At 37.6% G+C, this 26,570-nt stretch overlaps 1 protein-coding gene across 1 annotated transcript; it reads left to right on the top strand.

Moving 5' to 3' along the window:
* Positions 1–330: 330 nt before the first annotated feature.
* frem1b (Fras1 related extracellular matrix 1b) lies at positions 331–26,357 on the top strand. Its single transcript, XM_084118128.1, has 37 exons — positions 331–390; positions 513–616; positions 2,048–2,357; positions 2,433–2,527; positions 2,678–2,958; positions 3,593–3,792; positions 3,873–4,196; positions 4,878–4,986; positions 5,061–5,192; positions 6,895–7,239; positions 7,337–7,479; positions 7,567–7,763; positions 7,883–7,973; positions 8,067–8,234; positions 8,500–8,708; positions 8,832–8,925; positions 9,076–9,328; positions 10,868–11,062; positions 12,373–12,558; positions 12,959–13,155; positions 13,238–13,463; positions 13,964–14,108; positions 14,609–14,750; positions 15,251–15,446; positions 16,144–16,408; positions 17,741–18,155; positions 21,050–21,251; positions 21,324–21,468; positions 22,561–22,690; positions 22,764–22,836; positions 22,926–23,075; positions 23,478–23,755; positions 23,862–23,909; positions 25,224–25,403; positions 25,623–25,738; positions 25,832–25,917; positions 25,996–26,357. The coding sequence occupies exons 3-37, from the start codon at positions 2,124–2,126 to the stop codon at positions 26,190–26,192; spliced, it is 6,447 nt and encodes a 2,148-aa protein (XP_083974254.1). The 5' UTR covers positions 331–390; positions 513–616; positions 2,048–2,123; the 3' UTR covers positions 26,193–26,357.
* The last annotated feature ends 213 nt before the right edge of the window (positions 26,358–26,570 follow it).

The raw sequence follows: 26,570 nt of genomic DNA, 5'->3' as shown, positions 1-26,570 counted from the left end.
GAATCATGTGAGTCGGATGTGCTACAGTTTGTCAAAACACCTTTGTGTTAAGGTTACTTCTGTTCCCTCAGCCAACACAACGCCATTTCCTTTGACGAAGCCTGCAGGGCCGTAAAACATCAAAGCGAACAAGGGTTGCTTTTCAGACATTTGATAAATTGAAAACTTACTAGAAGCTGTTACTAATTTCACTCTCTTTTCATCTAACCTTCTTACTCTTTTGGAGAGCAGGAGGGTCTTTCCATCTTCAGGGAATCAGAACATCTGGGTTTGTGAGAAGTAGAAACCTTTGGAACTGGTCTGCACGTTTCCTGTGCGAGGAGATTGAACTTTTCCTCCCCTTTTTCAAGTCTTCCTTCGCTCTGCTGATTTCTGTTGCTCTGCTTCAAGGTAGGACGTGAGAAGCAAAGGCAAACAGGCATGATTCTTGCATCTTTTGTTCTTCTCTCCGACTCCTTATCTTTCTTTCAGGGTCTGTTTGTGTTTTGGTAATGGTTCTTTGTGGTCTTTAGGGGGGCAGTTGAGGGTAAACCTCCGCTGTTTGAGGAGGGCTGAACTGTTCTGTTAGTCTACACACACTGAAGGAACTGCAGGCCAACTGTGGATTCAGCTGTAGGTATGTTAAGAATGCTTCTGTATTGTCTCTCTCCATCTTCGGTTCTGTTTTAGACAGTTAAAACATGGCAAAATAGGACTAAATTCAAATGCAAATCTCGCTATCCTTTTTCTCGCAGGTTTATCGGTTCTTAACACAAACAGTTGCTTTTTATGAGTTACCAACTTTCTCTTAAAGCCTTTTATTGTCTTCTCAGAAAGAGGTTCAGGCTGTTGATTATTTGTCTGAACACGTTAGCATCTGTGTGCATGAGTCATGTTTAAACAAGCAGATTTAAACATCTAGATGAAATATTGATGCTTGAAGCGAAGTCAAAACATTTACAAACCAATTTGAGAGAGCATGTTTGCACCATGAGGTAAGACTGTTAACAACACAGTCTGTCAGTCAAGTTCTGTCCTTTAGCCCATTTAAGTTTTTATTGAGCAATGAAATGTTCGATGTGGCTAAAACTTTGAGCTTGTATCAAAGCTTTGTCTGATAGCACCTGTGATGTTTGGCTGCATAGAAAACAACAACATTACTGTAGTTCAGATGCTTCTTTGATGCTTGATTCCATTTCCAGCTTGAGACTGATTAACCCTTTTGTTGCCACATAGTTTTAGTTTTAGACCCCGTGAAATCTAAAACTATTAGATTTTGAGGCTTTTAGATGTACGTTAGCTTTGAGAGGCAGTTGTATTTTAGTATTATTTATATACTATAGTGTTCATTAATATTTTGAATTTGCTTCTCTTTTAATTTTAGTTTTGATAATTTTGCTATGTGCTTTTGTCATTTTCTTAAAATTAATTTAACTCATTTTTATGATGTTCTTTTGTCCTTTTTTATTCGTTTTTTTATTTAAATCTTGAATTTCTATTTCCATTTAGCTTTAAGTTCCGTTGTTTAAAACTTAAGCTTTTTTTATTTCAGTTAGTTGTCAAGTTTGTTTTGCATCTAATATTTTTATTTTTATAGTTAAATTTTAAATAGTTAAGTTTTAGTTAACAATAACATCTGCTAGTGTACTCCTACACTGCTAAAATCCTGTTGTTAATGAGCATTTTATTTATTTTATGTTTTATATATATCTTATATACCTGTTAAAATATTTTCCAACTTCTTAAAAAAGAAAAATTAAAAACTTAAAATCACTAAGTCATTTTTTGCAGTGTACGTGCAACAAATATGTGCACAGTCTTTCTCTTCTAAGACTAAAAATACTGATGACTCATCTTGTACTTGAGGGTGTGTCCACATTTTTGTCCAATCAAATGCTTTATAGAATGAAAATGTCCCTCTCCCTATGTCAGGCTTCTCTTAAATAATAGTTTAATAAGTAGTCCACTTTGTAGTCTATCATTGTTCTGAAATATTAATGAATGTATGAATTGTTCTATTTAATACTTATTTGTTGTTTTATTTTCATCATTCTTTATTTTCATGCAGCATACTGTTGGAAATGAGAGTAAGACGGCTAATCTGAAGAAGATAATCTTGGATATCAAGCAACCGACCCAAAAAAATGGGGGTGTTCATTCTTGCTTTGACTTTGCTCACCTTGAGTCATCTGTGGTCACATGTCCAAGCTTCGAGTCTGGTTCGGTTAAACGCAGGTCTTCGGGTAGCCAGAGGCCAGTCTGTGTTTGTCACGGCTGGTGAACTTCAGTTCCACACAAATGGAATATCTGAGGCCTGTAAGGTAGAAGTGGTGCTTACCGAGCCTGTGACGCAAAGAGTGGGGAAGCTGACTCCTCAGGTAACAAAACAAATCCAGATTCAGCACATTGAGCTATTAAATATAAAACAGGAAAATAATTGTATTGTTTTCCAGGTTTTTGACTGCCAGTTCTTACCTGACGAGGTGAAGTATGTTCACAATGGCAGTCCTCTTCTTGAGGAGGACACTGTCATGCTGAGAGTCTACAGGTGAAACATTGTGTGGTCATTATCCTCGTCCAACATTAACATGTTACGGCTGTTACTTCAATAAGGGCTTTTGAGAGCTGCAAAAAAAACTATTTCCAAGGCCTAATGTAATTTCCATACCAAAATGCTTTTTTCTATGCCTGTGTTCAGGTTTACAGAAACCCAGACTTTTGTTGAGACTGTGCTACTACAGATACATGTGCTGGAACCTCAGAGGAGCCTCACAGAGCTTGGAAATGTTCCTTTGGTGGTTCCTGAGTTCTACGGCCTTTCCAATGCCATCAATAGCAGTGTCCTTACCTTTAAAACCCAGCCTGATGTGATCTGCACAGTACGACTCCTCAGCTCTGAGATCAACGTCCCAGTGCTTGGTCAACTGGTCGTTGAGGATCCTGAAACAATGATAGCCATTGAGGCTGGACCAAGAAAAGGTATTACATACTTTTTATGAATTAAAAATGAATGATATTTCTGAAAAGTACTTTTTACCTTAAAATAATATTTAAAAAAAACTTTTTTAATGATTAATATTATTTAAATAATGTCATGTGGTTTGAGACCCTAAAAACAAAAAATGTTTATGAATGAATAATTCATTATATTTTTCTTAAAAGAAAATATTTAGAATATTTTGAAAAATATATTTGAAACATTTTTGTAAAAATGTATACAGAAATGTTGTGACTCCCCAAAAACTGAAAATGAATAAAAATGTTTATCATTTAATAAATCATGTTATTTGTTTTTTGTTTTTTTGTTGTTTTTATGTACTTTTTACCATTCAAAAATACATTTTATTAAATTTTTTTGAAAATGATGACTAAAATGTTTACGAAAATGTCATGTGGCGCGACACCCTAAAATGAAAATAATTCATTATGTTTTTAAAGAATAACTTTTTATCTTGAAAAATATATTTAAAAACTTTTTTGAAACTAATGATTCAAATGTTAATGTGAAAATTTAGAGATTTTTGTTTTGTTTTGTTTTTTAACCACATGAAACCAAAATGAATTCAAAGAGTACATTTCTAAGAACTTCTCATATCTATTCAAACTTTTCAAGGACGTCACACTGGAATTGCGTGCCCTGGAAATAAAGCCTGTGACCACAACACAAGGGAAGTTGAGTTCTTGAAGACGGACTGCACCGAGTTCCTCACTTCAGGTCTGAAGTACCAGCACCACAGTCCTCCATCACCTGAGATTGATTACATCCCAATCAGGGTGGAGTTTAGGGACCAGACATCCCGAGCCGTGTTGGAGGTAGAATGGCATCAGTGTCAGGTTTGTATTAAAACAGAACACAGGCCTCTGAATCTTCTCCTTCCCTTCTTCTCTCTTAGACCGAGAGTATCTGGATACCGGTATTGATCCAGGGGGCCATGGAGAACCAACCCCCCCACGCTGCCTTCATGTCTACGTTCATCCTGGAGGTGGATCAGTTCATCCTCACCCCCATGACCACTGCTGCCCTGGATGCCAAAGATGATGAGACCTCTCAGGCCCAGCTCATCTTCAACGTGACCAAACCTCCAGCGGAGGGGTATATAACTCATTTGGACGATCACACTAAAACTGCATCCTCCTTCTCGTGGCAAGACCTGAATGAAATGAAAATCGCTTATCAGCCCCCAAACAGCAGTCACACAGCCAGGAGGAACTATGAGGTCAGTAAGAGCTGATAAATTAATTGATGTACAGGAAAGTTTGAAAGGCAAATTTAAGGTTTTTTTCCTGTCAATGAGATAAAAAAAAATTACCAATAGTCTAGCTGAGGGGTTTTAAAGCTTTTTAATGCCACAGGCCCCCGAATAGGATGACCCACTTGCGAGGGACTTCAATCCTAAAATTTAAAGGCAGCTATATATATTTTTTTTTGTTATTACAAATATATTATTTCTATAAAGACCCCATCATATCAGTGTTGTTATTGTTAACTAAAACTATCAAAAATATTTTTTTGTTCATTGAAATTAAAATAAAATATAAATATTAGAGGAAAAACTTGTTCAAAATTTTGAAATGTTGCCTTGGCAGCTAACTAAAAAAAAATTAAATCTAAATAGAAATAAAACAAATTAAAATAACAAAAGCACATAACAAAATTACTAAAACTTACACCAAACTTAACGCTAAATCAAAATATGAATGAATACTGTAATAGTAAATAAATAATAATGTCTTGTTGACAATGTATTTTGTTGTTGTGTTAGGTTGCATCTTATCTGTCAAAATAATTTAATATTACTTCTAACCAGTGTTCTCAGAAAGAAATTTGAAATGTCAAATTTAACTTTTATATTTGATTTATTAATTTATTTTTGCTTTTTACTTAATTTGTGGTCTAGGTTGAGTTTCAGGCCATCGATGGCTCATTTGTGCCGAGTCTTCCTATCCTGATGCACATCTCTATCCGCACTGCAGAGACCAACTCCCCTCGAGTCTCCTGGAATATGGGTACTCCAGCACATTAGCTAAAATAAATCATCTTCTAAATGAGAGAATGAGGCTAAACATCTTTATCCTTACAGGCTTGGATTTGTTGGAAGGCCAATCCAGACCAATCACATGGGAGCACCTACAGGTTGTTGATAACGACAACATAGATGCCGTCACCCTGATAGCTATGGATGGCCCTCTTAATGGACACTTAAGTGTTAGAGGTAAAGGAATCTGTCACCTCTCTGAAAGTATAAGCAAATCCAAATGCAATTCCCAAGACCTTTGTCTCACTGGTTTGTCATAGTAAGTGTATGCCCACTCTTTTATTCCTTCTTCATCCATGTGGTAACCATTCATCATGTGGGCATCATTCAAGAAACATATGTCCGGGTAGCCTGCACGGGTTTGCTAATCAGGTGTAAAATGCTTCGGCGACACTTTGCCAGGGGCCACAGACCAAAGATGTCTTTAGAGCCGTAGCGGCTGTCCTTCCACTCCAGCAGACTTTTGTTTGCACAGACCCTGAACGAAGCAGATTGTAAAGACTTATGGCATTTCATGCCAGATGTCCAACACAAGGTCATTTCTCTTCCATCAGACCATTATCTTAGCAAGCTCTGAGAACTGGTGACAATCATGTGTCTATCTGAAAAGCTTTATTCATGGGAATGTTCTAGAGTTTCAAAAGCACTGAATGAAGGGATAGTTCAGAAAAAAGAGAGGAAGGAAGGTTTGGAATGACATGACATGAGTAATTGATTTTTGGGTGAACTATTTCTCTAAATCTTTGGTATGTTGGAAAGAACATGCCAGATTGCTATTCCAGGTTTTGAATGGGATGTTTTGCTGCATGCGTTGTCCCATGAAAGCTGCGGTAGATTGTTTTTGTGTTTCCTGGTTTGGAGGATTTCCAGGCCCATGGCCCGGTTCCTTGTGTCATTCCCTGGCAGAAGACCACCTGATCAGCAGAAGCCTCCAGCCTACTTAAACAACAGCTCCCGCTTTAAGCCAAACCCTTCATTTAATTGGTGTTTACGTTTTTAGGGTTGATGTGTCGCATTGTGATCCCTCTGGCTGAGAACAGAAGCGTCCCATAACTTTGGCTTCAAATCCACTGCAAAAGCACCTCATTTTACTACACGAAGATTGAGCTGAACAGCAAGTTCTGGTCCAGAATGGACCGGTCTCTCTTGAGAACCTAAATGCGGATTGGGAATTGCTCACGTAGACCTCGAACTCAGGGACTCCGACCCTTGGGAAAGTCCTCAGTCAGCCTTCGGCCAAATGGAAAGCTGCCGCCCAATGTCCTCTTGCGTCAGGTATCTATATGGAGACTGTTTTTTTGGGCCTGATGCCCACAGCCACCTTTGGGCCCAATTACTTACTTGTTTCTCCATTGGACTTGTGGCCGTTTCCCCCTGATAAAGTTGCTAATTAGGTTTGCTGTGCAACCAGTCATCATTCAATCTGTCTGGTGACCTTGCCCTTCTGTCTCCCTGGCAAGCAAGAGAAACTCAGCTTCACGGTGGGCAGCAGCCATTGCCTGGGAAGGACGCCATCTTTCTTTTTATTTTTTCGCAATTGGGAGAAGCCAGAGCCAACATTTGTGCCTTCAGGCGAAAAACAAAACTTTCACAATTGCATCGAGCCAAATGAATGAAATTGCAAATGATAGTATTAGATTATATTGACTACTTGTTAACAATATTGTCCACAAACAAACAAAAAACAAAATGTCTTTCAAAACATCCTTTGTGTTTTACAGAAGAATGTCATACAGGTTTGGAACGACATGAGTAAATGATGCTGAGTTTTAATTTTTGGGTGAACTATCCCTTTAACTTGACCTGGAATTTAATTGATCAAACATTCAAACAGGCCCAAACCATATTTCGTAACCAATCCTTTCTTATTCATCCAAAGGTGGAAAAGGCTTCATGTTTAAGGTCAAGGATCTCAGAGAAGGTGTTGTGGTCTATCATCATTCGGACAGCGACACCACAAGGGATTACGTCGTCTTCCGAATAACAGATGGCCGCCACAGCATCAGACACAAATTCCCCATCTATGTTCTTCCAAAAGACGACACCCCTCCTTTTTTAATCAATAACGTGGCCTTTGAGGTCCAAGAAGGTGGCACGGTTAGGGTGGAGGAGTTCATGCTGATGGCCTCAGACTTGGACTCCAGCGACGACTACATTCAGTATCAGCTGATTACTTTTCCCAGAGCGGGACAGCTGGTAAAGAAGTCTTCTCCACATGAACCAGGTCAGTTCGATTTAATGCAATGGGTTTAATGGGTTATATTTCAGTAAGTTTCACCTTATCTGACGTGACTTACATTAGATGATGTCACATCAACCAGGTGTCCCAGTGAAGAGCTTCCTGCAGAGGGACCTTTTTCAAGGTCTAATCTACTACAAGCACTCAGGGGAGGAAGTGTTTGAGGATTCGTTTGATTTCATCCTGTCAGATGTCCATCAGCCTCCGAATCTATCGGACAGACATGTAACTTGGTATCTGTTTTCTTATTAAATTCCATTTCAGTGTGAATATTTATAACAGGAATGTTTGCTTTGTACGTCTTCAAATTAGACTGTGGTGATCCACGTGTTTCCAGTGAAGGACCAGTTGCCTGAGGAAGTTTCCGGAACGGTTCGCTCCATCACGGTGAAGGAAACTGAAGTAGTTTACATTACTCAGAGCCATCTGCACTTCAGAGATACAGAGCATTTGGATACTGACCTTATGTATATTATCACTCATCCCTGCTTTAGACTGGGAAACACCAGGTATGCTTATGCATTTCCTACCTATTACAGTAACAATGATGTTTATATATATATATATATTATATATTATTAAGAATATGGGTCCTTTCTTGTTCATTTGACTTCTCTAATTCTTGCAGGTTATCAGATGCAGGCAGGCTGTTTTATACTGACACCACAAACTCCATGAAAAAAGATGCAATGGTTCCAGTGCTTAAGTCCTTTACTCAGGTCTGAAACATGCACACAATTTAGTTCCCTAAATGCTCCATGCTATTGTAATACGTATGTTCAGAAAGATGTTATCATTGTTGTCTTCTGCAGCATGCAGTGAACCACCATAAAGTGGCTTACATGCCTCCAATAGAGGATATTGGCCCTGAGCCTCTTTTCGTGCAGTTTGTGTTTTCTGTGAGTGACCAGCAGGGCGGCGCTCTCACAGGACTCATCTTCAATATCACAGTCACACCTGTTGACAACCAGGCCCCAGAAGTGAGTTGCTCACTCTTCATTTTATTAAGAGAAGCTTTTGGGAAACCAGACAGTTGAGAACCACTGTATTAGTGTATAATGTTAAATCTCAGTGAGTATATTTGTAGTAGATACAGATTAAATATTTCACACTTCATTGAAGGGTACAGTATATCTACAATCCAAGTCTAAAAGTTAGTATTTATTCCACAACAAGCTTCATGTAATCAGTTTTTCAAACATAAATCTAAATAATTGTATACATTTCCCAAACCTTCATTCATAGATGTTCACTAACTTGCTGAGGGTCGAGGAAGGTGGCGGTAGTTTCTTGATGGGGGAGCACCTGTTGGTGCAGGATGTGGACAGTCCAGAAGATCAGCTCAGGGTACATGTGAAGACTCAACCTCAACATGGGAGACTGGAGCTGCAGGGCATGACACTGCTAGAAGGAGACAGCTTCAGACTGCAGGACCTCAAAGCATTGAGGGTCAGGTATGAGTTGAAAAAATTTAACTAGAAATGACATTTATACAGTTAAAAAGTCATGTCCTAAGAAGAATTGATGGGGGTGATTTTATGATCTGTTGAATATCACAATACTCTCTATGGCGATAGATACATTCATGATGACTCTGAGACCCTGCAGGATAGCATTGGTCTTACTATCACAGATGGAATCAACTCTGCACATGGAAAGCTTTTAGTTCAGGTAATTTTCTTGATGTTTGACACATTTTATTTGTGTCAAACATCAAGAAACATCAAGAAAGTGCATTTGCACTTGCATTGTGTTTCCATGTAGCATTCCCTTATTAAAATGAATATTTCCTTGTTGCTTCTTATTTGCATGTTTTATTAGATCATGCCCGTGAACGACGAGCCCCCACAGTTAGACTCCAACTTGAGGGCTGAACTGTCCTGCAAAGAGGGGGGTCAGGTCCAAATTACGGTTGAGTACCTCTCTGCTACAGATGTTGACAGCGAGGACACTCGGCTAACATACATGCTTGCCAGAACACCTGCACGTGGGGCGCTTCAGCGAAATGGGGTCACCGTGGACAAGTTCTCTCAGCTGGATGTGCTCAATGGGCTCATCTTCTACCTGCACACAGGTTATAACCAAGACAGGAAGCTAGTTAGTGATACTTAGTGAAAATCAGGTGTCACCTACTGTAGGCCTGTTTCACACATCATACAGGTGTGCTGCGCATAGTCTTATAAAAAAAAAATGTAATGAAAATGCACAATAAATTAGTTTATGAAGATGGCCTTTTGTGATACATACTTTTATGTCATAATATTAAATAATGTAGCGAAATATTCACCAATTGTTCAAAAAAAAAAAAAAAAGTGTGATAAGTGCTGATAAGCCCAATTATTTTAATATTTATTCATATAAAATAATAATATATTTTTGTAGCAAAGTTCGTTGTTATGGGAAGAAGGGGGTGGGAACCGGCGAACGTTCACAGACTTTAATAAAATAAACAAATACAAAAACGAAAGTAAAGACGGCAGCCCCTCACTGTCGACTGCCGCCACACATAATAAAACAACATCAAATAAAATAGTCCAGGCCTGGCCTCTCTTGTCCTTCACTGTCGTCGCTCCTCCTTTTATGCTTCCGCTCCTCTGTGAGAAATACGAGACCAGAGCGTCGCGCAGGTGTCGCTCATCAGCCACAATTTTAAAATAAAATATAAATATAGTTTTAATATTAAATAATTTAATATGGTCAATGTCAGATATTATAAATCTATATTATATTGTCAATTTTTTTTTTTAAATAAACCACAAAATAAATAGTTTAAAATGCTACAAGTAAATTTAGGCATCAAAAAATTATAATGTACAGTTTGAAAAATGGATATTAATTTTGAGACATGCTAAAGATTAAAGCATTTAACAGCGTGTATGTATGTATGTATGTATATATGTATGTATATATGCGTGTGTGTATATATATATATATATATATATATATATTAGTGCTGGGCAACGATTAATCGTGATTAATTGCATCCAAAATAAAAGTTTGTGTTTACATAATATATGTACTGTGTATAATTATTTTGTATATATAAATACACACACATGCATGTATTTAAGACAAAATGTGTTATTTATATTTAAATATATATACAGTATATCCATGCAAATATTTCTTAAATATATACATGCATGTATGTGTATTTATATATACAAAATAATTAACCATAACCCTACATCTATGCATCATCTTTTTACTCTTTTAATTCATTTTATAACTGTATCATATATCTCTTTTAATTTCTTTTATAACTGTTTTAATTTTTATTTTGTGATTATTTTAATTCCTTTCTGTAAATTGCCATAGTGTATGAAATGTGCTATATAAATAAACTAGCCTAGCCTTGCCTTACACAGTACACACACATACTTTTATTTTGGATGCGATTAATCATTGCCCAGCACATATACATATACACAAATAGTAACAATGGCTAATAATCAATATGGTATCATGCATGATCATGATCAATAAGATGCATCCCTAAAAATGTTTGTTGATGCAGGATGTTTGGAAAGGGCTAATAGTGAATGTCTAATGAATGATTGTAAATTTAATGTCATTTTTATTAATTAAATTAACATGAATCCTCAATCACTAGGGGGTGAGATTGGACCTGATCCTGTCTCGGACACTGTCACTCTCATTGTGTCAGATGGAGAGGCTGGAACAATGGATGGCTGCTGCCAGGAAGATGCTGTCCCCCCGCCTGTCCCCCTGCACGGCACGCTTCCGGTCTATGACCTCAACATCACTGTGATGCCTGTCAACAACCAGGTCCCAACCATAACGCTGGGTAAACGTCTACCAAAGGGCCTGTAGTAAATCTCTTACTGGACAAAAGATTTTCATACACTGGTGCTGCTTTGTGTTGAGGAACCGAATGGATTAAAACAAGATGCTCTCTAATCTAGATTTAATCGCCAGAGCATTTGGCTAAGGTGTAATTAATTCACTGTAATGGCAATCCGCTTAAATCAAGCAACCAGGAATTTTCGAGGCAGGTGATAGACTGCAGATTGGTAAATGAATCACTTAATCACGGTCTCACACACCCAGCTCAGGGATTGTCACTAATGCAAGCGTTTTATTCCCCTGTACATACGTTTCGAGGCAGGGTGCTGGAGACGTCTCGCCAAGATGGGGATTTCACTCTTAATGCCAGAAACTTTGCAGTTATCAATGGAGAACAGTGACCAGAGCAAGACAATGAGCAGAAGACGGTAGCTAGGTGCCGGTGGGACGTTCACAGGAAATCCTTGCATGCTTGTCGTCAGTGCATGTGGGGTGGCAGACGTACACACAGCTGGTTGGGATTATAGAGAGAAAGCAGAGCATGTGTGGTGAAAAAGCACAGTAGAAAGAGATACATGTTCCTGTGAGAATAATTGGACAATAGGGACACTGTGGAAAAGACAATGGACAGTCCCGCATTTGGAAAAAACGACACGTCCATAGTGTCTTCTATCCCTTTTCTCATTCAATCACAATTATAATCTCCTAATTCGGTTAATCCCCGTCAGAAAAAAGGAGGATTTTCCAATCTTGCCTCCGTGTAGTAGATATAGACTGGTTTGTGAGGAAAAAGTAGTCATTTAATTAATTTGCATTGAATAAAGACTGGGTTGGCATAAGAGCTTTAAGCAAAGGAACGCAAGGAAAATCCAGCTCTTGCCTTGCTATGGGACAAGTTTTATCACTTTTACTCCAGACTGGCGGTCATTAATTCCTCCCCTTGTTTCCGAACTCTATCCAAGCACAACCTCATCAGTGCCCATTCTCCATTCATTATTTATCAGTGCAGTAAATGGAAGCAGATGCCAGTAAGCATTGGCATGATGGCTTTATCAACACCCAGGTGGCAGCGGGCTGGCCGAGAGCCGAGCGAGAATGCAGGGGAAGAGAGGGAGCGTTAGCGAGGTGGCATAGTAGGTGTGAGGAAAGTGGGAGCGAGGGGAGCTGCCTGTAAATTAGAGGAAGAAGAAGAAGAAAAATATTAGGACACGCTCTTGAGAAGAAAAATATAAGCATGCTTCAATGAAGGCACTTTCAGCTCACTAAAATACTGCTAATATTACTACTTTATGCTGTATATTGTTCCGTCAGGTAACATGTTTATGGTAGATGAGGGTGCCAGTGCATGTCTGTGTGGGGGGGTGTTGGAGGCCACTGATCCTGATAGTCATCCAAACCAGCTCATGTTTCACTTGGTGACCCCTCCACAATATGGGTTCCTGGAGAACACCCTTCCATCCCCTGGATTTGAGAAAAGCAACGCTGGACTCCAAGTGGGTCAGTAGTATTCCTGAGGCTCTGTAAACATACCCAATGACTTATGCCAAGCAAGACGTGTTCGTGGATTAACATCTTTTGTTGGTCATGGAACAACATTCCTGTCAAACAAACATTGTCCTCTATCCCTGACTTGTTTCAAGCCAATTTGACTTTCTTTTTTTCTGTAAAACACACACAAAAAAGTCTGTTTTTTGTGCATCTTCTATACAATGAAAGTCATTGGGGTCCAATATTGTTCTGAAACTGTTGAAATGGCATTTCATCAGCCCTGAGCCACTATCCCTAACTCTATTCCTTTAATCCAGGAACATGTCCTACTTGCTTATTTTGTTGTGTCCTTTTTAAATGGTATAAGACCTTATCTTTCAGACCACTAAGTCATATTGTATAAATAAAGTTTCTTTCAGCCAGCTCCACCTCAGTTTGGGTTTCATCAACTATGTCCAGTCGGTGCATCAGGGTGTGGAGCCTACAGCAGACTTCTTTACCATCAGTGTCAGTGATGGGATTCAGAGATCAGCACCATTGCCCTTCTACGTCATCATCAACCCAACCAATGATGAGACCCCATCACTGCTACTTAGCAACTTCACAGTAAGATATATTTTTTAGAGACAAAATTATCTGATAATCAAGCTGTCTGCTAACAATTGTCTTGCCCCTCACCTCTCTCTAGGTCATGGAGGGAGGGATGAAAGACCTCAGTCCTGATATTCTAAATGCAGTGGACATTGATATTCCAGCAGAAACTCTTACTATATCCATCCTGGTTCCCCCAGCCCATGGCACACTGCTCAATGGCATATATGGTGTTGAGATGAATCGTTACAAAAACATGAACCCAGAGGTCCTCCAACGAACCTTAGCAATCCAGTCTTTCACCTTACAGGAACTACAACAAGGTCAGTTCTGGAATCCATGTGATCTGTAGTACCACAAACTTTTCCTCCCCTAACTTCCGGGGTACCACTATATGCTTCTTGAGGAAGGTTGTAAGGACAGTGTCACTTCCCTGGTCCAGCCACCCCTCGGTGCCTTCACTGTGGGTATCCAGGCTTGCAGAACAGATGTTGCAGTAGACAAAGGTCAATGTGTGCCTGTGGTGCTTCTGCTTCATCTGCAAAGTCTTTCCAACTGCTCTCTGCACAATTATGTCACTGTGCATGAGGTACTTGGTGACTGCACAGCTTTGCTTGTTAGCGAGTGATAAAGAGCCGTTGAAACGAAGGTGAGCAGGTCATTGACAAAATGGGACGTGTAAACTGGTGTCCTTCTTACTAGTAGTGGTAGAACTATCTGTATCAGTCAAAGGAAGCAAATGCCTAGTGACTGTAGTATCCTAAATGTCACTAAACGCTTAATCTACTAAAATATAATTTTTCTCTCTTGTGCTGATCCATAGGAATGAAGATCATGTATATGCATGACGACACAGAAACCCTCAAGGACGCTTTCACCATACAGTTGACAGATGGTGGGCACACAGTCCAGGGGACTGCGTGTGTCCGCATCATACCAGTCAATGATGAAAAGCCATGGCTACTAAAGTAAGGACGCCCTGGGATAAATTCAGAGCCAAAAAGGCGGATGAAAGCGGGAACGGGGGAGGGATTTTAGTGGTGGAGACTGGACAGGAACAGAAGGGGGAGGCCAATCCTGGATGGGGTTTATGGAAGGGGGGTCAAACACAACCTGTACTGCACATGTGGCTGGGGAATCTGTCTCCCTGACTGAGTAACTAGGAATTAACTTAACATCCTTGAGTAAATTGCTAATTTTTATTCCATCTTCCATTCCTATAAGATCAGCAAGATCTGAGGGTGTGCATGTAAACTCCACAACAGCAGAAGTAATGTGTCTTTTTGGCAGATGCCTTCATCTTTGTTTCAAAGTCCTCATGGATTAGGATAACAGGCCCGTTCTGCTTGTGTTCCTTCCTTTTAGAAGCAGCTGTTTGTGTATTTATTTATTTAGGATTCCGGATTTTAGCATGCAGGCTTGGCACCAGTGCCTTTAGTGTCCAAAGCGTCCTGATCTTTGTTCTCAGAAATGCAGGTGTTGAGGTTGAGGCCCTGGAGAAGAGAGTCATCTCCAGTGTAGTGCTGGAGGCAGAGGATCAAGACACTCCCAACAATCATATTCTCTACATCCTCAATGCAGGTCCCAGATTTGGCATCCTTCAACTCAGGGTTAGCAAGGAAAATATAGTCCATTACATTATTCCTTAAGCCTGGAATACACTACATGACTTCTGAATAGAACTTCTGAATCTGAACAGATTAAAACACTAGGCATCACACACTTGCCTACTTAGTAAATGTTTACAGAGGGCATCATACACTCCTTTTTAGGTCGCTCCAAACACTACAAACTCACACAGAAACATGCACCTCATTGCTAGGGCAAGTGAAAACAATTTATGTTCTAAAATCAGCTCAAATATAAAACATGTTTGATATCCTTTGACTGGATGGAATCATAGTCTGAAGCTAAAAAAAACTGTAGTCTCCCTATCATACACTACAAAATCTTGCTACTGCCAAAAATCTGAAGACTGTCTCTGACATTTTGCAACTAGTGCCGACCCCTCCAGAATTCAAATCAGTTCAAAAACCTGGGCAAAAGTCATGTAGTGTATTCCATTCCCAGCCTTTAGTGTGACTGTATGAAATAATGTGATTTTCTGCAGACAGAAGCTGGATGGATTGATCTGAGTCCAGGTCAGAATTTCACCCAGGAGGATGTGGAGATGAATCGCCTATGGTACACTCACACTACAGTTAACGGTTTCAAAGGCCATGACAGGTTTCACTTTGTTCTCAGTGATGGGGAAAACAGAACACCTCCACAGAGTTTCTTCATCTCTGTCCACACTGTTCAAAAGGGTAAGTTTTATTGTGAACAAAATAAAATAACTATACACCTAGTAGGAACTCAGCGTGGCTCAAAACCAACACTTTAACATAGGCTCACACCTTACATTTATTTTTCAGTCTTGAAGCTCCAGGGTTATGAAGTTCGGCAGACTGCACTGGCATATTATGACTGTCCAAATCCTGTGACATTATAGCATTTGCATAGTGACAGACCGATTTACATTTAGTGACTCAGTGATCGCTGCTTTTGTTTTTCCATCAATCAAAGTCCAAGAAAAACAACTTTGTTGACAGATTAAATCTGTGCATGTATAATTAAAAACATTGGCTTTCCCTATGGCCAAAATTACTTTGCCAGTTGGGTGAACATGGAAGCATGGCAGCCATTGTCCTCTTGGCTCCGTTCTGGCTTATCCTGGAGGAACAGAGGTGAGAATGTTCTGCCGCTAAGGATGAGCCACCTTTAAACGCCCAGCATGAATAATTAACAGAGCTGGGGCCAAACATCTGTAGTCCAGGCCCTAGTTCCCAGTACTGTCCCTGCTGTCACAAACACATCTTACACAACATCAATAAGCTTACTTGCACACAACTTCCTTTAGACTTAACATGCTTACATTTTTCAAAGCTTTACACATATATGTAAATGTGTATTTATCTACAGTATATGCCTCTTTAACACCGTTGACCTACTTGGCACGTACAGGTGACATTGCTCTGATCACTAAACCTGTGACCTTGATGGAGGGAGAGAGAGTCATTCTGACCACTGACATTCTGATGGCCACAGACAGTGGAAGCAAGCCAGATGAGCTCATGTACACTGTATCAGTACCACCTGAACACGGTCACTTGCACATGGTCCAAAGTCCAGGGGTTCCAGTATTCTCCTTCTCCCAGATGGATGTGGCTGCCAACCGGGTATGCTACACTCATGACAACAGCCGCTTTGCTGACCGTGATTCGTTCAGGTCAGTGGTTTTCATTGCTCTTTTTAAATTTGTCTATCTATCTGTGTCTGTCTGTCTATTGTGCAATCTGGTATAGCCCATAGATGGCAAAACCTCAATACGAAATTAGAAATGATGTAAAAGCAAGAGACTGAAAAAACAAAAAGAATCATTTTTGCTTCGTTTGCATGGGTTTCCAGCCAATTTGGCAGAAAGCTAACTTTAGTCAGAGCGTACAGTTGACCTGTGCTGACTTTCTCGTGTGAATCTTTGACACCCAAAACTCTGGCTTGGTTTCATCATTGGGTCATCTGGGAGCAAAACAAACCTTCCTGAGCCAAGCCTGACGAGGGGCGAGTGGCCCTTCGGAGAGGGTACGGAGCAGTCTGTGCCAATGTGTTCAGTCAGCACAGCATGGGGTGGTATGGGGTCCAATCACAGCACATGGACACTACAGCGTTAGTCATGTGGGCCCTGAGTACTTTCAATTAGCAATTCCGACACAATCACAAGAGACTAGGGAAAAACTTGGTCATAATATCTAACAGACTTATTGTTTGAAATGGTTTTTGGATCTTCACAGCTTGTATTTGTGTTAATCCGAGGCAAAAGATGCAGCATGCGACAGCCGGTCTCCTTGATCGGGAGAGACACCTGAGCAAACACCTGTGTGTCAAACTCTAGGCCGACAGCAGGGGCCAAAAGAGACGGGGAGACTGTTTTTTTCTGGGAGCCTTGTGTCTCCCTCTGCTCTTCCGTGACAGCTGATGATAAATGGCCATTATTAAGAGAGTAATAACTCAGCCTGGAATTGGTTATACAGCTCTAAGAGGTGTAGTCAGAGACAGGGATCCCTGGGCACAATTACTGAGCAAATATGGGACAATGGCAATGCCAGATGTTGCACCAGTTTGGCTGTGAGAGTGGACCTGCGTGTTCTTTACGAGTCTACTGTGAGGTGGCAGTCGTGTTGTTTACCATGGCTGGCAATTATCAGCTTTAGGGCAATATGTGTTGGGAGGCAGATTGGCTTGGCAGAGGGTGGAATGGGGACTCGGCTCGCACCCCTCCCTGTTTTGTCTTTCTGCTCCAACATATCAACCATGTTGGGTGAGGATAGCAGCTCAGAACATGCTGTAACACTGACAAGACCTTAGAATAAAGCGATGAGTCCATGTGTTACAGTGATTTTTACTATCGTTAAAGGTTATTGTTAGATCCGAGTGGCTTATAATGGTTTTAATAAAACTGCACTATAAGCAATGTGACCAAAGGATTTTACCCTCAATAAACTGTGCATATATAAGATTTTTTCTACCGCTTTTATGATGCAAAATATGTTCTCTCATGCAGCTTTGTAGTTACCAACAGTGTGACGTCCAGAAGCGGTACTATTCTTTTCACTGTGGAACACAGTGACCGTATCCCACCAACCCTGAGTATCAACAAAGGCCTTGAACTCACAGAGAACTCTATGAAGACCATTTCCACTAATGACCTGAAACTGACTGATCCAGACACAGCTCTAGGGAATCTCACCTACATCGTTATTCAAAGCCCACAATATGGAAAGTTGCTCTTGAAAGGTTTACCCCTCTCTAAGCCTCATTTCACGCAACTGGACATCAACAACATGGATCTAGCTTACCATCATCTAAATGGACGAGCCAAGATCGACAGGTTCACCTTTCAGCCTACTGATGGAACTAACGCAGGTTATTTGGAGTATGGACAGCTGAAGAGTGAACCTGCTGTTTTTAACATACAGGTAGGCTGTTTATATTTTGGGAAATTCACCCAAAACCAATAAAAACTGGGAAATACTCTTAAATACTGTATGTAAATAGGTAGACCTACAACAACTTACTTTATAAAATACAGATGTTTACTGCAACCTCTTACAAAAATTACATACATGCATACAAAAACATACTTCAAAATACCTTAGTGATTGCAGATGGCATTAAGGAGAGGAGCGTTCTATTTCTAGGGATCATCTGATTGGACAAAAAATCTGTGTAGTGCAGGATAATAAAATTCATTTTTTGATTCCGTTTTCTTTGATGAGGAAAACCCTAATTTTAAATGTATATGTAACTCATAAAGGTGAATGTGTCAGCTTTAATGGGTTTAGCATATAAATAGACTCATAAATAGACACTAAAAGGCACAAAATGTTATAATACATTCTAATACAAGTCTTTATAATAAAAATCATAATAAACAAATGAATTATGAGGCTGGTTCCCACGTCATACCATAGTTTACCTTACAGTTTCTTTCTGTCTTTCGTGCAATCTAGTTAACTTTTTCAGAAATGTCCAACTTTCTGTGTTTTCACTGTTTCACATAGTAGGGGGCGCTATTCTGAAAGAGTACTGAATCTCCTGATGAAAACAGCTGAAAAAGAAGCAGAAACAAATTATATCATATGTAAAATAACATGATCATAAACATGAAACCGCACATATAAGCCAAAACTGCCTATGAAATGTTGACCCAGGACGAGCTATAGGACTGTGAAGCTTTGGGGGTGTTGATGGACTCAGTCTACTCCCATCTATGTTTTGATCATCATTCTGAATACAATCTGGACAAAGTATTTGACAAAAATGCGATTTTAAAAGCTTTTTGCTCAATTTTTTGCTTTTTTTTTTTTATAAAGCTTACCCACATTCAAGTTTTGATTAAAAAAAAGAATGCATTAAGCTAGGATAAAACAGTTCTGTTCTTACTTTTGATATATTGCATGTTTAATATTCATACAGCAACATTCCGGGGGCCATGAACATTTTGTGAAAATGATCAAAATTGCTGGTGGTGGCTGGCAACTTAAAAAAAAAAGAAAGAAAGAAAAAACAACGCTGGCGGGGAAAGAGTTAACATGGCTGTCAAATAAACGGCTTGCACACAAACCACTAAGCCCAGCAAGAGAGCAACGGGTTAACAATGCGTTCCCTTTTATATTGCATGTTAAACGGAGAGGCTTTGCTGGCCAGGTGCTCGTGCAGGTCCGGTGCCATTCACTGTGTCACAGCGTCGCTCTCTCGAGGCCCGCGCCACAATTTAATATTCAGTTGAAGCGGTCAGCGAGGCGGCAAACGCGCTGGCCAGCACATCCAGCTCTGTGCTACCGAGAGAAAAACTCCCAACTGCACAGGTGAAGCAGCCCAAAACTTTGTTCGCGCCCCGCGGGAGCGCGCACACCGTCACTTGGCTGAAGTCGCTGCCGCGCATTGCTTAAATGAGGCGCGTGCTTGTCTAACCGCGCGACCCCTGAGACCGGGATGGTCATAAATAATATAAAGGCCTATTCCTCCCCTCACTTGAATTTACATGTGATAATACCACACAACAATAGCACTAGCACACATTGTGTTTTAAGGTGCCTTAAGTTGAGTTACGATTTTTCTAGTAAACAATAAATATTGAGTAATTATTTTAAACAATTGAACCATTTTTAAATACAACGTAGAGGGAGAAAGTGAGAGTTGTCACATGAGGAAAAGGTTGTGTCTCAATTGTACAAATGTAGTTTTGATGGCAGTAGTTTTAAACCATCTTAAATAAGAATATTTTCCCTCAATTTTTTCCTCCAAAGTGTCATAATATTTAGCTTTTTTGGTAAACAAGTGAAGGAATGTTTTAATTGAATGTCATTTATTGAATTTTAATTTAATGTTTTAATTGTGTTCTCAAAAAAAGTTTTTTTATGTCAAAACTGTCATTTTTATTTTGGCAAGTTGTCACATAGGCTATGTTTCGATGTTATACATATGTGACCCTGGACCACAAAACCAGTCACAATGGTCAATTTTTTTGAAAGCTGAATAAATAAGCTTTTCATTTATGTATGGTTTGTTAGGACAGGACAATATTTGTCCGAGATACAACTATTTGAAAATCTGGAATCTTAGGATGCAAAAAAAAAATCTAAACATTGAGAAAATCGCCTTTAAAGTTGTCTAATATATATATATATTACATTTCACAACATTTCTTTTAAAACTAAGTCTATGCATGTGCTTTGTTAGTTTTTAAAAAAAATACAAATCTCACTTAAACAGATACTTTTCATCATGAAATTTTGTATTAATGTTAATAAAATAAAACAAAAAATAGATGTAATAAATAAATTAAAATATTTAAATAAGGTGTGTTACGTTTCAAAAATCCGTATGGCAAGGACAAAGCAGATACACATGACATTATAAGATTTAAACAACAGTGATTTGACTTAAAAAATTAACCTGAGAAATATCTATTCTGGTAAAAAGTGACCCCTAGTCTCCCCTAATAATATATTATATATTAATTATATTTTATTTATAATAACCTTTGTTTTTTATGAATCTTATTTAGACAAGTAGATTGTTTATCATTTAGAATTTTCATATTAATTAATAAAATAAACAAAATTAATAATAATTAATGAACAAATAAATATTAAAATAACCTATGTATTTAAAAAAAAAATAATCAATAAATAAGGAAAAGACAAATGCGCTTGACAACATTTTACAGTATTTAAACTACTAAAGTGAGCAATGGCTGTGAAATGATTGCTTGCATTCTCTAATGCTTCCCTCTAGTGGTAGTGCAGCATGAATGCAGTATAAATGGCCGCTCTCTGTAGATTGTACTGAACTATTATCTTCACAGATAGAGATATTGGACAAGACACCACCCAGTATTGTAAACAAAGGGATTCCAAGTACAGTGGAGAATCTTCCAGATGGCAAACAGGGCATCTACATCACCTTCAAAGAACTGAAAGCCTCAGATCCAGACAGTCCCGACGACACACTCGAGTTCACAATCACAAGGCCTCCACACTTCGGTTACCTTGAAAATGCCCTCACAGGCAGGTGCTCGGGTCACTTGTTAATATTCACAGATTGTGTCCAGATTATAATGAATTTTCTTCCTGATATAGGTGCCTATATCAAAGGACGCTTTACCCAGAAGGATCTGGACCAGAAAGCAGTGCGCTATGTCATTCCTGCAGATATGGAAGTGACCGCAGACAGCTTTGAGTTCCAAGTCACAGACCCTGCTGGAAACTCCATGCTTCCTGAAGTGTACATACATCCTCTTTTGTGGATCATTTGTTTAGATATCTTACAAAACTTTCACTAACATGTGCACAGTGCAGTTACTGAATGTTAAAGGTGTATAAGTACACTTCCAATGAAAAAAGAGAGAGAGAGAGACAGAGATGAATATTTCTGTATTTTGTATGTTCTTAAATTAGAATATGTATATATATATATATATATATATATATATATATATATATATATATATATATATATATATATATATATGAAGAGTTCAGATGCAAAAGCCTCTAAGTGCCATCTGAAATTTTCTTCTAGAATTATCATTTTTATCAAGCTTGTATATTTAAGTTCAATAATTTCACTTAAATGGCAATGCTAATTACCTATTAATTGTCATTTAAGTGAAATTACTTAACCTAAATATATGAGCTTGATAAAAATGATCATTCTAGAAGAAAATTTCAGATGGCACTTATAGGCTTTTGCATCTGAACTCTTCATATATATATATATATATATATATATATTTAAAGTATTTATATATTTACATTGGGCAGGTCCAAGACTTGAAACAGACACAAAATTACACATGTGCACCTTTAAAAAAGATAATAATTTTGCCAAATGACTCAGTGAATTCTTAATGTGATTTTATAATAAATAAATAACATTTTATTTACACTATATATATAAATATATATATATATGTGTGTGTGTGTGTGTGCGTGCAATAATATAAAATATTTATGTATATGATATTCTATTCTATTTGATATATTATTTCTGTCAAATTAGGAATTCAGTGATTAATTTGGTAAAATTATCAGCATTTTATACAATATAAATATTTAAAATAATGTAATAAAATATTAACATAAATTTATAGAAAAATAAACATAAAATAAACATTATTATCAATAATGTTAAACAGTATGTTCTATTGTTTTTCTATTAAATGATTCAGTGGGTCATTTGGTAAAAAAAATAATATATAGATTAGGACAGTTTACAAAACTGATCAGGAATTTATCTGAATTTATTAGGAGTTTATTCTAGACAAAATAATTTCATTCCCATTGTAATTTTTGTCATTTTGGTCTGCCAACACAGGATGGAGTTGAGGTGGTCTCGTGTGGAGCTGTCTGCTTCCTGTTATCGTGTTTGTGAGAATGCAGGAACTCTAGCTGTGCAGGTGGTGCGCAGTGGGAACAGCAAAGATCCGGCGTACATCGCTATACAGGTGCGCTAAGCTATCTTATCTAAACTTACTATCCAACATAGATGGAGTTTGATTGCATACTTTTATCTTACAGGTGGAAGAGGGAACAGCTAAAGTTGGGAAAGACTTCACTCACAGTTCTGCCAGTCTCGTACAGTTTGATCCAGGTGGTTATCGCGTCAAACTTCAGCTGGTTACGTTTACTTTTAGATTTTTTTTACTTTATGCTGAATCTGTGCTTTGTGTTTGTGTTTAGGTGTACATGTCAAAATGTGGAACATTTACCTCAAAGATGATGGACTAGAAGAAAACCATGAGAAATTTGATGTGGTTCTGAAGACTCCAAAAAATGCTGTTTTGGGACAGAGGAACAAGGCCACAGTTGAGATTGTGGATACTAGAAATGGTAGAAAGAAGTCATCTTCTAAAATCTTGTTGTTCTACGAGCCCACATTCTGCTCTTTTTATATATATATATATATAAAACTACTACTATCTATAACACTGAACAAAATTATAAATGCAACACTTTGGTTTTTGCCCCCATTTTTCAAAGATCTAAGACTTTTTCTTTGTACACAAAAGGCCTATTTCTCTCAAATATTGTTCACAGATCTGTCTAAATCTGTGTTAGTGAGCACTTCTCCTTTGCCGAGATAATCCATCCACCTCACAGGTGTGGCATATCAAGATGCTGATTAGACAGCATGATTATTGCACAGGTGTGCCTTAGGCTGGCCATAATAGTGTGTGTGTGTATATATATATATATATATATATATAACCTGAGAATATTTCCTTCTTCCAGGCAAGTGTAATCCAGATGACCTTGTTGTTGAAGAAGATGAGAAGCAACATCCTTTCCAAAGCCCACCCTACGTCCAAGATCCTGAACCACCACTACTAGAGGAATACACTCCAGACCCAAGGAGCGGAATCCTTTGGGAGAACTATCCGCCAAGAGGGGACGTCCCATATCGCACTCACTTCAGCCATTTCGGCGTGGGAGAACCTCAGGACCACTTTCACAGTCAAGGCCAAAGACAGCTGAGGATCCTGGGTAGAAGCAGACACAGAATGAGCCAGGTCACCTTAACTACAACATTTAATTCTTCTAATATCTAGTGTGGTATTCAAATAATGATATTACTATTATTAGTTAATATTAACATCTGCCTAAACCACGTTTTAGGCACATATGTCAGAGGTGGACAACAGAAATCAAGAAAGAGTTTGGAGAGTAAGTGTTATATTTTTTGGTTCTGCCTCCAATTTTGTTCTTTACTAAACTTTAGAGTTTATTAATTAGTTGTACTTATGTCTTTAGAAAGTAGTTATTAATTTAGTTGTATTGGTTGTTTAGTATTAGATTTTTTTTGGGGGGGGGTGTTTGGTTGTCTTATTGTTAAGAATTTAAGAAGTAGTATTTATTTATTACTTTTAAATATTTAATATTGTTTTTGTTTATTACTTTATTTAATTCTTATTTATTTGCCCATTGTTTATTTTTTAGTCATATTTATTTAGTTAGTTGTAGTAGTAGTATTTATTCATTTATTTAGTTTTGGTTGGTTGGTTGTAGTATTATTTAATTATAGTAGTGGTATTGTTTTTATTTATTTAATTAATTTTTTTATTTCTTAGTATTATTTATATATTACTATTAGTAGTATTTATTTATTTATTTGGTAGTTATTTATTTATTATTATTTTATTATTTTTGTTTTATTTATTGTTTTATTGTTTTATTATATGTGTGTTTGTTTGTTTGTTTATTTATTTATTTATTTATTTATTAGTACTATTTATTTATTTATTTATTTATTTATTTATTTAGTTGTTCGTATTATTTATGCATTAGTAGTATTATGCATTTAGTGTTAGTTTTATTTATTTGTTATAGGGCTGGGAAAAGATTAATCGCGATTAATCGCATCCAAAATAAAAGTTTGTGTCTACATGATATATGTGTGTGTACTGTGTATAATTATTTTGTATATATAAATACACACACATATGCATTTATATATTTAAGAAATATTTGCATGTATATACTGTATATATTTATATATAATTTATATTATATATAAATTTAAATATTTTATATATAAATAACAAATATTTCTTAAATATATACATGCAAGTGTGTATTTATATATATACAAAATAATTATACACCGTACACACACATATATCATGTAGACAGAAACTTTTATTTTGGATGCGATTAATCGCTATTAATCTTTTCCCAGCCCTAATTTGTTAATATTTATTGATATATTTATTGGTTTCAGTATTGAGAACATTATTAATGCTTTTTAATATTTTTTTTAATATAATTACATTTTTGTGTTAGTTTTATTTATTTGATTATTGGTATTATTTATTTATTTATACTATTTTATCTATTGGTTTCAATATTAAGAATATTATCTATAACATTTCATATTTTAATATAATTTAACCTTTTATTTATTTATACATATATGCATGCATACATCATAATGTGCCGTGTGCAGGACTCAAAATGTGTGATAATGCGGTCATCCATTAGTTCCATGGACTGATCCCAGTGAGAATAGAGGAAAAGGCGGCCGCTCCTCGTGTCCACTCTGAACTGGAGATCACTCCCATCTGGACCTGGCCGGGATATGCCGCTGACACTGAATCAGTGGAAACTCCCCAGCGGGACTCAGCCTCTTTTGTCATTGATTCAGGAGTGCGACAACACAAGGTATTATAGCTTATCCCTACACTGGGAATCAGCTGTTGAGTATTTTTAGATCAAAAAGAGAACATCACATGGCAATGTATATTATGTATTGTTTTGACTTTGTGTCCTACTGTATGTTTTATCTATCAAAATAGATTTAAAGTTTCTATTGAACTTTCCTTCATACTTTCTCAAATGTTATGAGTTTTCATTACATAATTCTTTCCTCTCTTTTTAAAGTCTCAGAAGCCTGTTAGTATAGGTTGTCCTAAAGGCTGGACTCACTACAGGAGGAACTGTTATATTTTGGGGCCTGGTATTGCTAGCTGGAGCAGCGCACAACATGCTTGCATGCTGTATGTTATACCTCTATATATGCATGCATTCATACTACATACGCATTTGCCTTTTCCACTACTTAATAGTAATGTTATGACTCCAACATTTAGGCTTGAAAGTCAATTGTCAAGTATCCACTCAAAGACTGATATGAAGTGGATATGGAAGTTTGCTGGAAGGCAATCATTCTGGATCGGTAAGCAAACGAGACGTATATTCTGTGTGGTACTTTTTTGTAAGGACTGAATGTAAACTTTCCCCTTTTATTGTGCAGGGCTCATGGGGGGTCCAAAGCAGTGGTCCTGGGCGGATGGAAAACCACTGAAATTCTCCAAAATCAGGAAGGATCATGAGATCCACATGAGCTCTGCCTGTGTTTTAGCTCAGAACCAGAAGATATGGATTCCTAAAAGTTGCACTGATGGATCCGAACACAGATACGTTTGTTCAGCACCTGCAGAAATCAGTTAAAAAAACACATATTTATTTTATAATGGTTTTTATTAATGATTTAAAATACATTGTAGCAGTCATAGCACTGAATAATTATATTTCAGCTTCCAATGACATGCTTAATGTGTTATTAAAATTAATATGATTGTTATCAAATAAATTTGATTAAAAGAGTAACCTTTTATGGAGTTGTTTATTTGTGGACTGTATACATGTTTTATAATTTGACAACAATAAAACTGTTAAGGAGAGCTAAATATATTAATTATGATTTTATGATATATATACACTGAACAAAATTATAAACGCAACACTTTTGTTTTTGCCCCCATTTTTCATGAGCTGAACTCAAAGATCTAAGACTTTTTCAATGTACACTAAAGGCCTATTTCTCTC

The sequence above is a fragment of the Abramis brama genome, assembly GCF_963993115.1.
Source record: "Abramis brama genome assembly, chromosome: 6".
Classification (NCBI taxonomy): Eukaryota; Metazoa; Chordata; class Actinopteri; order Cypriniformes; family Leuciscidae; genus Abramis; species Abramis brama.
Note: the sequence above shows the minus strand (reverse complement) of the source record. Positions and strands in the feature narration are given on the sequence as shown.

Bases quoted from the DNA above. Each gene is read 5' to 3' on its own strand.
- frem1b (XM_084118128.1), top strand. From the start codon at position 2,124: ATGGGGGTGTTCATTCTTGCTTTGACTTTGCTCACCTTGAGTCATCTG. The intron at 5,193-6,894 runs GTAAAGGAATCT...ATTCATCCAAAG, and splicing joins TGGACACTTAAGTGTTAGAG to GTGGAAAAGGCTTCATGTTT. The intron at 16,409-17,740 runs GTCAGTGGTTTT...TCTCTCATGCAG, and splicing joins GCTGACCGTGATTCGTTCAG to CTTTGTAGTTACCAACAGTG.